Source organism: Gopherus evgoodei, chromosome 4 (assembly GCF_007399415.2).
Source record: "Gopherus evgoodei ecotype Sinaloan lineage chromosome 4, rGopEvg1_v1.p, whole genome shotgun sequence".
Lineage (NCBI taxonomy): Eukaryota > Metazoa > Chordata > Testudines > Testudinidae > Gopherus > Gopherus evgoodei.
Genome location: NC_044325.1, coordinates 130,247,089 through 130,261,496, shown reverse-complemented (window position 1 = coordinate 130,261,496; position 14,408 = coordinate 130,247,089). Strand labels below are relative to the sequence as shown.

Genomic DNA, 14,408 nt, shown 5'->3' with positions numbered 1-14,408 from the left:
CGTGTATAATTCCTGGATCTGTAATTTTCACTCCATGCATCTGAAGAAATGGGTTTTTACCCATGAAGGCTTATGTTCAAATAAATCTGTTAGTCTTTAAGGTGCCACCGGACTCCTTGTTGTTTTTATGGATACAGACTAACATGGCTACCCCCTGATACTTGATTCAAAATGGTGACCCTATCGACGATAATTCCGGCATTAGAGAAAGGAGATTGGCTTTTGTCCCTTGACCTGCAGGATGCTTACTTTCATGTCACCATTCACCCAGCACACAGAAGATTCTTGCGCTTTACCCTAGGACATCAACATTACCAATACAAAGTGCTGCCCTTTGGACCGTCAGTCACCCCAAGGGTCTTTCCAAGGTCCTCACCATCACTGCAGCTCACCTCCGCAGACTGGGAGTCCATGATTTTCCCATACCTGGACGACTGCCTGTTAAGAGCACCAACACAGCAGGCAGCACTAGAAGCCACACAGACCACAATAGCCTTCTTTATGAATCTTGGACTTCAAATAAATCTTCAAAAGTTCAGCTTGGTTCCTGTCCAACAATTTGGAACTTATAGGGGCCTTTCTCTACTACCTCACGGCAACAGTGAGGTTACCCCAACAGTGCTTCCTCAGCTTAAACACTCTGATTACTATGGTCACAGACAGTCTGCCAGGACATGCCTACAACTTTTTGGGGCACATGGCCACTATGACTTTCATCATCAAACGTGCCAGACTGCATATGAGATACCTACAAGCCTGTCTTCACACTTGCTATGTACCACACAAGCACTCTCTCAACAGGTGGCTCACCATGCCCTGCAAGGTAAAGGATTCCCTCGAGTGGTGGACACTACCACAAAACGTCTGCTCAAGTGTCCCATTTCAACAGAAAGCTCCTACCATAATGATCACTGCGGATGCCTCCCACATGGGGACATGATCCAAGGTCATTGGTCCGCAGCGGAATACAATTTGCATATAAGCATACCAGAACTAAGAGCAGTCAGAAACGGATGTGAGCATTTTCTTCCTCTAATCCACAACACTACTATCAAAGTCCCTATGGACAACACAGCATGCATGTTCTACATGCGCCACCAGGGGGAAGCTCGATCATACCCTCCGTGCATGTAGGCAATACACCTCTGGAATTGGTGCATCCCCAGCAGTATAGACATCTTGGTATCCTAATTGCTGGGACATCAGACTTCTCACAAACCCATGAGTGAAAGATGGATTATGCAACTTTCACCACCATATTCAGCCTACGGGGATTCCCCACTATAGACCTGTTTTCAACAACTCACAATGCAAAGCGCTGCTAATGTATACGTTCCTTCCGATCCCACTTCTGAGTCGGATTATACACAAGATCAGACAAGACAAGTCCAGTGTCATTTTCATTGCACCTGCATGGCCCAGACAAATATGATTTCCCATATCTGAGACAGATGGCAGTGAAACCATCTCGAACTCTCCCCTTAATACCTCACCTCCTGATCCAGAACTCAGGACACATCAGTCACCCCAGCTTATCTCTTCTCCTTCTCAAGGCCTGGTTTCTCCATGGCTATTGAGTATTGACAAAGACTATTTCAAAGAAATTAGACATACCCTTGAACAGTCGCAGACTAAGCACATGAAAAACATACACATAGAAGTGGACACAATTTCGCACCTGGTGCGAGGCTAGCCATATTTCCCACAGTCGGCCCTACTGCCCAGGGTTCTTGATTTTTAAAAAAAATTTTTAAAAATTGGATTTTTAAAAATTGAGGCTATCCATCAGCTCCATCAGAGTACACCTAGTTGCAATCATCTCGTTACACGATAACGTGGATGGGGCCACTATCTTTGCCCATCCAACAACTAAGCGTTTTCTAAAAGCCATGATAAATACCTACCCAACGCTAAAAGACCGTACTCCCATGTTGGACCTTAACCTCGAGAAACCATTTGAACCCTTAGTGACTTGTTCATTGCTACATCTATCGATGAAGGTGGCCTTCCTCGTCGCCATCACTTCGGCAAGAAGAGTGGGAGAGATACGTGCCCAAATGACTCGCCCACCTTATACCACATTCTGTAAAGACAAAGTGATCCTATGGCCGCACCCCAAATTCATACCTAGGGTTGCCTCGCAGTTTAATCTAAATCAACCTATATACTTACCTGTGTTTTTTTCCTGAAACCACATGCCGACAACAGGGAGGCTTTTCTTCACACGCTTGATGTCCGCAGAGCACTAGCCTTTTATCAAGAAAGAACAAAAACATTTAGAAAATCATCTCTTCTCTTTCTCTCTATAACAGAACGATCAAAGGGTCAGACTATCTAAATGGATGTCAGGCTGTATCTATTTGTGTTACCAGCAGAGCAACCTCCTGGCTCCACCAGAAGTTCGCACACGCTCCACCAGAGTGTCATCAGCATCAACAGCATGTCTCAATAATATACCCATTTGTAAAGCAGCTGCCTGGGCCTCTGCCCACACTTTTTTACTAAACACTATGATCTCAAGCAACGATCAACTGCAGACACACAGCTTGGACTCTCGGTGCTAGCCACCATCAATAAAAGAACTCTGAAGTCGCGCCCCCTCACCCCCGAGGGGCACTGCTTCATAGTCACCTAAAGTGCAGCCACCCACAGGGGATGCTCCTCGAAGAAGAAGAGGTGGTTACTCCCCCGTACAGTAACTGAGGTTGTTTGACATGTTCCTGTGAGTGCTCCACTGTCGCCCCATCTCCCCTCTACTTTGGAGTTTCACGCTGATCCTCTGGGGTAGAGAAGGAACTGGGGATCAGTTGGCTGCGCACACTAGGTAACTGCTTAGATGGGTGCTACGTGTGCATGGCCAACCATGGCACTGCTACTACAGTTCTCTAATTACAAGTGCAGGGCGCCAAGACACCTAAAGTGGAGCACCCACAGGGACAACCATCTCAAGGAAACTCAGTTACTGCACAGGGTGAGTAATCTTCTCTTTTTAATTTCCTATGTACTTCATTTTAATGGTGAGGTCATAATTGATTTTTGTAATATGTTAGTGTTTTATAATGCTGAAATTCTACCTTGATGCTAAAACAACTGGCTACTCTTATTATATTGCCAGTACAATTTTATTTTTAAAATGGGCTACTTTTCAAGGTACCTTGGTTCTCTGACAGCATGAATGAGTGCCATTTTGAAAGAGAGAAGGAATCATAGAATATCAGGGTTAGAAGGGACCCTAGGAGGTCATCTAGTCCAACTAGCACAAAGCAGGACCAATTCCTAAATAAATCATCCCAGCCAGGGCTTTGTCAGGCCTGACCTTAAAAACCTCTAAGGAAGGAGATTCCACCACCTCCCTAGATAACCCATTCCAGTGCTTCGCTACTCTCCTAGTGAAAAAGTTCTTCCTAATATCCAACCTAAACCTCCCCCACTGCGACTTGAGACCATTACTTCTTGTTCTGTCATCTGCTACCACTGAACAGTCTAGATCCATCCTCTTTGGGACCCCTTTTCAAGTAGTTGAAAGCAGCTATCAAATCCCCCCACATTCTTCTCTTCTGCAGACTAAACAAGCCCAGTTCCCTCAGCCTCTCCTCATAAGTTATGTGCTCCAGGCCCCTAATGATTTTTGTTGCCCTCTGCTGGACTCTTTCCAATTTTTCCACATCCTTCTTGTAGTGTGGGGCCCAAAACTGGACACAGTACTCCAGCTGAGGCCTCACCAATGCCGAGTAGAGGGGAATGATTATGTCCCTCGATCCCAGGTGTCTGTGAGTTGGGTCTTGCCCACATGGTTAGGTCTAATTCACTGGTGCCCAAACTTTTCCTGTTGCACCCTCTCTTACCAGTAATGGAATTTGTCCATGGTGTGCCCTCCCATCCCCCATTACTGCACAGCCAAGGCTTCCTCACCATAAGGGCTTGGGCTGAAGGCAGAGCTGGGCACAGAACTGAAGGTGGGGGTGAGCAACTGGGGTTAGAGGCAAAGCTGGCCTGGGGATGGAGAGGTAGTGAGGGCAGAGCTTGGCTGAGGGCAGAGGAGGGGGCATAGTGGAACTGCAGCTGGATCTGGGCTGGGGGAAGAGCAGAGGTGTGGCTGAAGTTGCGGTGGCCCATGATTGATTCCCCCTGCCCCCCAGGATCAATGGCCTATGACAGAAAAAAGGTTCCCCACCACTGCCTTAAAGTCTATAAGGACAGTTGGCTGTCATGGGAGGCTGGGTTGTCAGTGCTCCCAGAGCTTGTAGGTGCCTGGTGCATGTGGTGAGCTGTGGAGGAGTTGAAAGCCCTGCTGAACAGCAGCCCACCAGATGAATTGGCTCCACGCTCTCAACTCCCAATCAGCCTGCCAAGATAATCGGGAAATCTGACAGTTTTCCAATGCACTTTCATGGAAATTGAATAGTCTCTGTGACATATGTTAGATTTTGATGAATGTGCCACATTATCTGATGGAAATGTTCCACTGGAGAATTTCAGACCAGTAACAATATTAACAGATTAATCAGATTTCCCTTTTTTAAAAACAAAACACTGCCTTCTTAATCTTACATTTTATTTCCACCATTGTGTTGAAATAACAAATCATATTGTGGCTTACATGTTTAAGCAGACACTGTTACAGTGGTTACAGCTAACAACTGTTCAATATTTTGTTTCTACAGCAAAGTGACAGTAATGTACTCTTTTCACTCTAGCCCGGAAAAGGTTCTACACAATTTTGTGTGAGGTGGAATTCTGTTAGTGGTGTAGAGAAAAGTAAGTAATCACAATTGTGCCTGTATTTTAGTGTTTGCAGAAGCCAGACCTCCCCAGTGATACGAAGGACAAGGAATACAAACCCCATGATATTCCCCAGAGACAGTCCGTTCAGCCATCTGAAACTTGTCCCCCTGCACGTCGAGCAAAACGCATGAGAGCGGAGGTGAGAGAATATATAGGTGGATAAATGTTGGGCTTTATCTTAGTTTGAAAACCATAATGCAGTAGTAGTTTTCCAGCCAGGATGGCACAAACTATTAACTTTGGGGAGCTAATTTAGCTTTTTATTCACAGTAATAAATTTAACAGGTTATTAAACCTGTTCATGGAGAGCTATTCCTGATTAACTCAATGTATCACTCTTGTTACAGAATCAGAGTGCTTTATTCTCAGTTCGGTTAAACAGTGGTTAAACTGGCTTGATTCTTGCTTAACTTGATTTATCTTAATTTGGTAATTCACTAATTCAAGCTAAACCAAATTCAGTAAGAGTTAAACCTGCATTAATCTGATGCAACTTTCCTTGGGACCTGTCTATCCTGTGTACTTAATGAAGCAGGGGTTCTGTGGAAAAAGTAACATGTGATTATGTAAATTAAAGATTATTTGAAAATGCATACAGTATTCACAAGAGCACCAAATTAAGATTGCACAGGCATTTTTAATACAGTTAAGAAATAACTTCTGAGTGTCTGATTTTGCAAGCTTCTTTGAATGTAGTTTTTTTCTGTAATTCTAAGGTACATAGGACTAAATCTCAGTTGGTAAATAAAACGCTTTAAAAGTTAAGAGCTCAGAACTAAGAGAACTGTGATGACAACTGTAGGCCCTTTCTGAACTGTGCGAAATTGGGCAATTTAGTGGAAAAAAAAGTCTAAAGACAATAGGAAGAATTAATGACAGAGAAATTAACGTGAGTTGAATGTCTAGGATAGAAGCACTTGACAGAAAAAGTAAATCTCAGAGAAAATACCAGCCTGAGAGAGATTTCTGGGGAAGAAGAATATATTCTCAGTTATCTGATTACATTGTAGATGTGTGCAGAGTTTGAATTACTACCAGTAGCAAGGTCAAGGACTCACTGGCCTGGTGCCTCCAGCTGGTCGTCTGGGAATTAGCTCTTGTGACAGATTAGATCACAGAACCCCGCTTGGAAGCTGCCTCCCAATGTGTCAAGACTACTTCTGCCCCTGCTTTCCTGCCCTGTCAGCTTAGGACTTCAGTGCCCTGCCTGGTTTGAGCCAGACTCGCTAGCCTGCCGCAAACCCAGACCCAGGTCTGAACCACATCCCTTAACAGCTGTAGGCTAAACTGAAAGCAGCTTACAGAAGTGCTCGTCTTTAATACGCAGATGTCCAACTCCCAGTGGGGTCTAAACCCAAAGAAATCCGTTTTATCCTATATAAAGCTTATACAGGGTAAACTCATAAATTGTTCGCCCTCTATAACATAGAGATATGCGCAGCTGTTTTCTCTTCCCCCCCCCGGTATTAGTACATACTGAGTTAATTAATAAGTAAAAAATGAAAGTAGGATTTAAGTGGTTTCAAGTAGTAACAGACAGAACAAAGTGAATTACCAAGCAAAGCAAAATAAAACACGCAAATCTAAGCCTAATACAGTAATACAATTGAGTACAGATAAAATCTCACCCTGAGAGAGGTTTCAATAAGTTTCTTTCACAGACTAGACGCCTTCCTAGTCTGGGCACAATCCTTTCCCCTGGTATAGCCGTTGTTCCAGCTTAAGTGGTAGCTAGGGGATTCTTCATGATGGCTCCTCTTTGTTCTGTTCCACCCATTTATAGATGTTTTGCATAAGATGGAAATCCTGTCTCTCTCTGGGTTCCCACCCCCACCTTTTCAATGGAAAAGCACCAGGTTAAAGATGGATTCCAGTTCAGGTGACATGATCACATGTCACTGTAAGACTTCATTATCCACTTGCCAGCACACAGGTATACAGGGAGCCTTACAAGTAAAACAGAGCCGTCTGCAGATAATTGTCCTGGTTAATGGGAATCATCAAGATTCCAAACCAACATTAATGGCCTACACTTTGCATAATTACAATAGGCCCTCAAGAATTTTTTTTTCATATTTCTAGTTTTCGATACATGAGTGGTACATTTATACAAATAGGATGACAGCACTCAGTACATTATAAACTTTGTAATGATACCTTACAAGACCTTTTGCATGAAGCATATTCCAGTTATATTAGTATATTTTCATAAAATCATAGAGTGTGCAATGTCACCGGTCTTTTCCAGCATATGGCGTGCCCTCTGCAGGCCGGTGTCTTGCCTGCTGCTGATCCCATGTCCCTCCTGGACCCCAGTGCCCTTTACCTCAGGGTTCTTCCCCAGCAGTACCCCTTGCTCTGGGTCTCCCCTCCCAGGGGAGTCCCCAACCCTCTAAACTCACCTTGCCTCAGTGGCTACTGCCAGTCATCATTTAGCCCCCTTTCTCTGGGGCAGACTGCAGTCTGTAATGGCTACTCATCATTGTCAAGGGGTTAGGATCTGCTGCCTTTGCCTATTCCCTGGCTGTGTCTCTGCAGCCCCAGTACCTCTGTAGGCCTTCACCAAGGCCTGCAGCCTGAGGGTTTTACCAAGCTGGAGCTCCCCAGCTCCCTTTGCTCTTCTCCAGCACTGCTCCACCTCAGGTACCTTGCTCCTAGGCAGCTAGCCCTTCTCACTCCAGGGCTAGAGTGAGACTCCTCCAGCTTCTGGCCCACTGCCCTCTTATCAGGGCCAGCTGGGCCCTAATTGGGGAAGCAACCACAGCTGTGGCCAGCTCAATCAGCCTAGCTTGGCTGCTTTTAACACCTGTTCTCCAGAAGTGGGGCAGCTGCCTCGCTACACTGCCTTATGTTTCTGGCTGCACTTTTCCCCCCACCTCCTTCTCTATGCACTCCCTATCCATGGCCCCACAAAGTTGCGGGACCTCCTGGTCAACCTCCTCCTCGCCCTGGCTAAAATGGCCATCTACACAACCAGGGAGAGGAGGTTGGCCGATGGAGACTCCGGTGACTGTGGGGCTTGCTTCCGCTCCATGGTCCGATCACGCATCCGGGTGGAGTTCCTCTGGGCTGCGTCCACTGGCTCCCTTGACGCCTTCGAGGAGCAGTGGGCGCTGTCCAGGGTTCTCTGCTCGGTGTCCCCATCAGGATCCCTTCTTATGACCCTTTGACCGCACTCCTGTTCCTGTTCTTTTATTAGTTGTACCCTGGAATCAGTGGGGTTCTGAGGTCCTGTGGGTCCTCCCCTTAGGCTGAGGGGGGAATCTGTTAGCAATGGGCGGGCTTCTGCCCGCCCAGTTCCCAGAAACCCAGTAGTTACACTGCCTTAGCTAATATATGATGATCTCAGAGTTAGGAGACCAAATAAAGGAAAAAGCAAGTTGACTATGCTAAATAGTTCTTATAAGATATAAAAGATTTTAAAATAATTCTAAATTGGGTTTCTACACAAAATACAGGGATTAAATCCTAGAAATTAGAGCAGAAAATATTAACTAGATTTACTTACTCTGTTGTCCCAGATGAGGGTCTAGTGCTTGTATTCTCAAGCTTTTTGTCCAGCATATTTTAAAATATCTTAGCTGATAATTAGAAAGACAAGGTGGTGAGGTAGAAGTCATAGAATATCAGGGTTGCTCAAAGCAGGACCAATCCCCAATTATGTATTTATTTATTTACTTAGCCCTGATCCCTAAATGCCATCTGCAAGGATTGAACTCACAACCCTGGGTTTAGTAGGCCAATGTTCAAACCACTGAGCTATCCCTGCCTCCCCCCACCCCAATATCTTTTATTGGACCAACTTCTTCTAATGAGAGAGACAAGCTTTGACAATTGGCTTTTACCACTTCTTTTGCTGTAAGGGTCTGTGAACTAGGAGCTGGGTCTACAGAGCCTGGACTGGCTGACGTTCCTACAGTGGTACTAGGAGGCCATGCAGAGCTACAGCTGGGGCGTACTGTGGAAAGTAGGTGCCACAAAAAGTACCTTCCAAGGGAGCCAGAGTGACAGTACCCTGCTGTCCTCTGATTGGCCATATGCCCTATTTAACCCTGGGGATTGACCCAGGAAGTTGTGTGGTGGGTAGGCACCCAGATTTTGGCCTGCTGTGACTCAGACTTCACCTTGTCTCCTAATCTCTGGTCTCCGATCTCAGCCTGATTCTGACCCCAACTCTTGCTTACTGAATCTGGCTCTAGTGATTCCTCTAACTGCTGCTCAGTGACTACTGTCCCTGACATGTAGACCCCAGCCCAGCTGTGACCATTAGGTCACATTGCCTACACCCCCATCCCCTATATTTGCAAAACAAGTGGTATAGTAATTTGTGTGTGCTGGGGATGATGAATAGCTGTTGGAATTTTTAGGTTTTGGGTAAAAATTTGTCCTTATTTATTGACAGCAGGGATATTAATGAAATTTGCACCCAAATTAGGTTTTGTTGAAAACAGTCTCTCAAAGCCTAAATCTAATGGAAATTTTCCCATGAACTTTAAAATTCTAATGGAAAGTTTGCTCGGCTTATGTCAAACTGTAAGCAAGTGAAACCGACTTAAACATTTTTGTGGTCCAAACTCAGACACTGATCATGAACAGTTTTAATAAACATATTTAAATTATTTTAGTTGTAATTCCTTCAAGGCAGGGACTATTACTTACTGTGTGTTTGTACTGTGCTTCGTACATTGAGGCCTTAATTTTCAGTAGGTCTTCTAGACATTGATGTAATATAAATAATAAAAAGGCTGGAATTTTCAACCCACTTAAAGGAGTTAGGTGCATACATCCCAAAAATCTCACCCATAAAATCCAAGGGGTGGGATATGTGACAAAGGTAATGTGGAGTTTTTAAAAATACTTTAAATCATGTCCCCTTTAATGCTAATGCTAATTCACCTTGTAACTATGTAATACACCAATTTGTCTGAGTAACTTCATGTCCTTAAACCACACTGCGTAAATTAGAAATACTCTCTTTAGCTTAACAAAGAGAATGTTAAGAGATGACTATGTCACAGTCTGTAAGTACCACAATGGGAACTAATGTTTTATATGAGCTCTTCAATCTTGCAGATAGAGGTATATAAAGATTCAATGGCTGCCAGGTTGAAGACAGACAAATTTGGACTGGAAATAGGGCATAAATGTTTGTCAGTAAGGGTAATTAACTGTTGGAACAAATCACCAAGGGTCATGGTAGATTATCCGTCACTGGCAATTTTTAAATGAATATTTTATTTATTATTATTATTTTTTTATTTTACATGCTAATCTAGTTCAAAAGAATTATTTTGGGGAAGTTCTATGGCTTGTGTTTATACAGGAGGTCAGACCAGATGATCGCAATGGTATAATGGCTCTACTAATCTGTTCTTTGGAAGGGGTTTGGTTTGTTGGGAGAGTATAATTCCTAATACTCAGGTTTTATATGATAGACTAGTGACTGGGATTGCCACTGCTACAAGTGTAGAGGACTTGACAGGGGCTCTCGATTTGAGGTAATTCTAAAGAACTTGATTTTCCGAAAGTGCTGAGCCTCAGTTTCTGAAAACGTTAAGATGTCTCAAGTTGGGTATCCAAAAATGGAGGCGCCTAAAATCACAATCAGTTCTGAAAATCTCGGCCAGCAACTTCACAGCAGCTGGCCCAGTACTATGAAATACTAACTTAATTACATTCAGGGCTAAATGTAATTCTTGTAATTATTCAGGACTAAATATAATTATTAGCTGTCCTAAACCTACTTATTCTTCATATATGCCTTCCTACAACAGCAGCCTTATTCTAATTATTGAAGGAGAGGAAGCAATCCATGTATTAAATTTGCCTGACGCTTTCCATTAGAAAAATTTTTGACTTTTGGGAGCGGGGGTGAGAGCTCTAATTCCTACATGGTTTGCAGAAGGGCTTTGAAATTTGGCAGGGGAAAAGCCCTAGTATCAGGAAATGCTTTTTGTTGTCCCCATGAAAATCCATTGTGACTGAGCCAAGTAATAAGGTACACAAAATCACTGTTTCCCCTTTGTTTATGCTCACTGCAGCCTCTGTCTGGCTTGGAGACCAAAACGCTCAACATTGCACTAGCACTGCCTGTGCACAATCCTGGCATCCTGCCTTCAGCATGCCCCACAGGCAGGGTGATGGAACACCAGCACCCTTCTCCCCCTCTGCACTCCTAGTTGCTCTTGGAATGCTTGCTCATGTATTTCACAGTAGGTGTGCGTGCTTGCCAGGTGCACCAGTGCTGGAAGTTTATCCCCTAGCAGTACCTGTAGAGGGAGTGCTGCTGTGACCCCTGAAGTGGCACCTCTACAGCATACTATAAGGGGAGCCGTGCACTCCCCTCACCCTCAGTTCCTTCTTACCGTCAGTGAGGGTGCTTTGGAACTACTGCTCCAGCTTCGCTTCGCTGCAGCTCGTCCAAGAACTTGTTCATTGTTAGTGGTATCTGTTAGTTCAACAAGTTTCAGTTCCGTTAGTTAGCATTCAGGCCGGGTCATGCCCTGGGCCCCAGGATTTAAATCTTACTACTCTTGCAGGCGTTTAGTGCCCAGAAGTAACCCGCATGCTGACTGTCTCCGCTGCTTGGGTGAATCCCATATTAGTGACCGCTGTAAGATCTGCAGATTCTTTTAAGCCTAGAACTAAAAAAGAAAGAGACATTAGACTTCGGACCCTTCTCATGGAGTTGCCACTGGCCCCAACCCCGATGCGCCAAGCAGATTCAGCACCGGGCACCTCGTCTTCGGTGCACAGTGATCCCGCGGCACCTTCTGGTGGCTGGCATCGCTCTCAGTCTAAGAAACAAAGAAAGGCCCCGTCATCTCAGCGGCGTTGAGAGAAAGCAGGGGGAGAGGCTAGACCTGTGTCAGGCAGCCCTAGTCTGTCCCTCTCCCTCTCCCCCTCTGGGCTCCAGAGCTCCGACTCATGTCGAGCGGAGCAGCCTAGTGGCATCGACTCCAGAGGCCTTGCAGGTGGCCCGAGACATTATGACTCTGTAGGTACCCGGGCCCCGCTGTAGAGGCAAGCCACCGCTGGGCTCTAGACAGTCGACTCCAACCCAAGGCAGATTCCGGTCATGGGACCGCTCTCGGGCACGCTCGCTGCTCAGTGTCCTGTCAGGACACAGTCTCCAGCCTCCGCTTTCGTCACCCACCAAGTTGTCTGGTCGGATGCCTTTGGATTGGAGTTCCAGGCACCGTTCCATGCCAAGCAGAGAGTACTGACAGGACAGGGGGGGTGCTGTAGGCACTCCGTTTCTTGTCGGAGCTACCGTAGCCACTCCCAACACAGGCGCCATCGCTGTTTGCACTCCAGCTCTCTCTCCTCTAGGCACCACACCCACGACTCCTGGCGGGGGTCACCATCTCCACGCCGTGGCAGATCTTGGTGCCGTAGCGTCTCGAGAAGTAGTAGCTTGAGATGGCACTGTTCCTTGACGTCAGAGTCCCGGTCATGTGGCAGACGTTGTTTTTGGCACTGTTGATCGTACCCCTCCCATGGTATCTATAGGTCATTGGTAACCCTGACCTCGACCCACACGAGGCCCTTTACATCTCAGCCCAGCCAACCTGACCAGCTGGTGCCGCAGCATAGTCAATGGCAAGGGCCAGTTCTGCCAGTGGACCCCCTGGCCCCCTGCACATGCCCAGCCAGGGACTCGTTCAGTAGCAGGGGCTTTGGAGGATCCCTCCACCTCACTATCCAGGCCTCCAAAGGATAGATCGGCGGGTCAAGGATCCTCGGCACTGCATGCGGAGTCCGACCAAGGGGTAGATTCTGTAGCAACGACCGAATTGCAGAGCTCCATACTGGCCACCTCCCCCGTGCCGAATGACAAGAATGTAGCCTCGCCTCCCTCCGCACCACAGGAGGACTTCAGGGCTCACCAAGAGCTACTGAAGCGAGTAGCGTTGAGCCTCCATCTCCAAGCTGAGGAGATTGGGGGATCCTCAGACTTGCTCTTCAGTGTTCTCTCGCCTTTGGCATCAGGCAGAGTGGCCCTGCCATCACACAAAGGGGTGGCTAAGATTTCCAGTGCCCTCTGGCAAACCCCAGCCTCCCTTGCACCAATATTGAAGAAGGCAGAGTGCAAATATTTTGTGCCCACGAAAGGGCATGAGTATCTCTATACTCGCCCAGCCCCCAACTCTCTAGTGGTGGAGTCTGTAAATCATAGGGAGAGACATGGTCAACCAGGACCCACACCCAAGAATAAGGACTCTAGAAGGTTTGACTCGTTTGGTAGGAAACTTTTATTTATCGTCCAGTTTCCAGCTCCAGGTGGCCAACCACCAAGCCCTCCTCAGACTTTGTGAGTTTAACCTGTGGGGGTCACTGCCTAAATTCGAACCCTCCTTTCCAGACAGTGAAAGGAAGGAATTTAAGGCGCTCATACAGGAGGGTGCCGCTGCTGCAAAGGCTGCTCTGCAGGCCGCATTGGATGCAGCTGACATGACTGCTTGGTCTATGGCTTCGGCGGTGTCCATTCACAGGGCGTCTTGGCTACTGCCGTCTGGGCTTTCCACGGAAGCGCAGTCTCTGATGCAGGATCTTCCCTTTGATGGCAAGGAAAAGCCTAAGCCGCAGGCTCCTGCCCCATCTCCCCAGCCAAAATATGAGCCCGCCTACAAGAGGTCCAAGACCCAAAGGAGGCGACCTCAAAGGCAGTCTTGCTCTGTCCCACAACCTGGGCCCTCCAGGGGCAAGCAGCAGGGCAAGAGACTCTTTTCACTGGCTGCAGGAGGGTACTCAGATGTCCACTGAAACAACCCTCCTACCAATAAAGTTTGCCTTCAGCAACCGCTTGTGTGTGTTCCTTGCGGAATGGTCCTGAATTACATTGGACTGTTGGGTCCCCACACCATTTCCCAGGGCTACACGCTACAGCTTGTCTCACCCCTGCCCTACCACCCCCCTTCTTCAGACGGCAGGGGAAACCTGTTACATTTATTCCTGCTAGAGCAGGAAGTGAGTTGGCTCCTCAGCTTGGGAGCTGTGGAGAGAGTTCCAAGGGAATTCCAGGGAAGGGGGTTTTACTCCTTATCCTGTTACTTCCTTATCCTGAAGGCGAAATGGGGGCTCAGGTCTGTCCTGGATTTACGAGACCGCAGTCAGTTCATGGCCAAATGCTGGTTCCGCATGGTCTCCTTGGCATGTATCATACCTGCTCTAGACCCTGGCAATTGGCCCTGGATTTTCAGAATGTATACTTCCATATCCATATATTCGAGGGGCACAGATGCTTCCTTCATTTCCTGGTGGGACAGGACCACTACCAGTTTACAGTCCTCCCATTTGGCCTGTCCACCGTGCCCAGGGTGTTCACAAAGTGTATGGCGGTAGTGGTGGCTTACCTCAGATGCCAGCGGGTCCAGATATTTTCCTACCTCGATGACTGGCTGCTCAAGGGCAGCTTGTGGTCTCAGATACAGGACCATGTGGAGCTGCTCTTGGCTACATATGCCAACCTAGGCCTCCTAGTAAACGAGGCCAAGTTGACACTAATTCCGGTGCAGCACATAGAATTCATAGGTGCTCTCCTGGATGCCTCCACAGCCACAGCCTCCCTTCCTCTGGGCAGGTTCCGCAGGTCTTCGCAACTATTTGTTGCTTCAGCCGAG

General features: G+C 46.8%; 1 protein-coding gene across 3 annotated transcripts in view; it reads left to right on the top strand.

The window, feature by feature from the left end:
- The window catches only part of KDM5B (lysine demethylase 5B), a 211,111-nt gene that overhangs the window by 58,959 nt on the left and 137,744 nt on the right, over nt 1-14,408 (top strand). For all 3 annotated transcript variants that reach the window (XM_030561061.1, XM_030561062.1, XM_030561059.1), the window contains one exon: nt 4,790-4,924. In XM_030561061.1, coding sequence (XP_030416921.1) covers nt 4,790-4,924 — 135 coding nt within the window. The remainder of the gene's footprint in view (nt 1-4,789; nt 4,925-14,408) is intronic.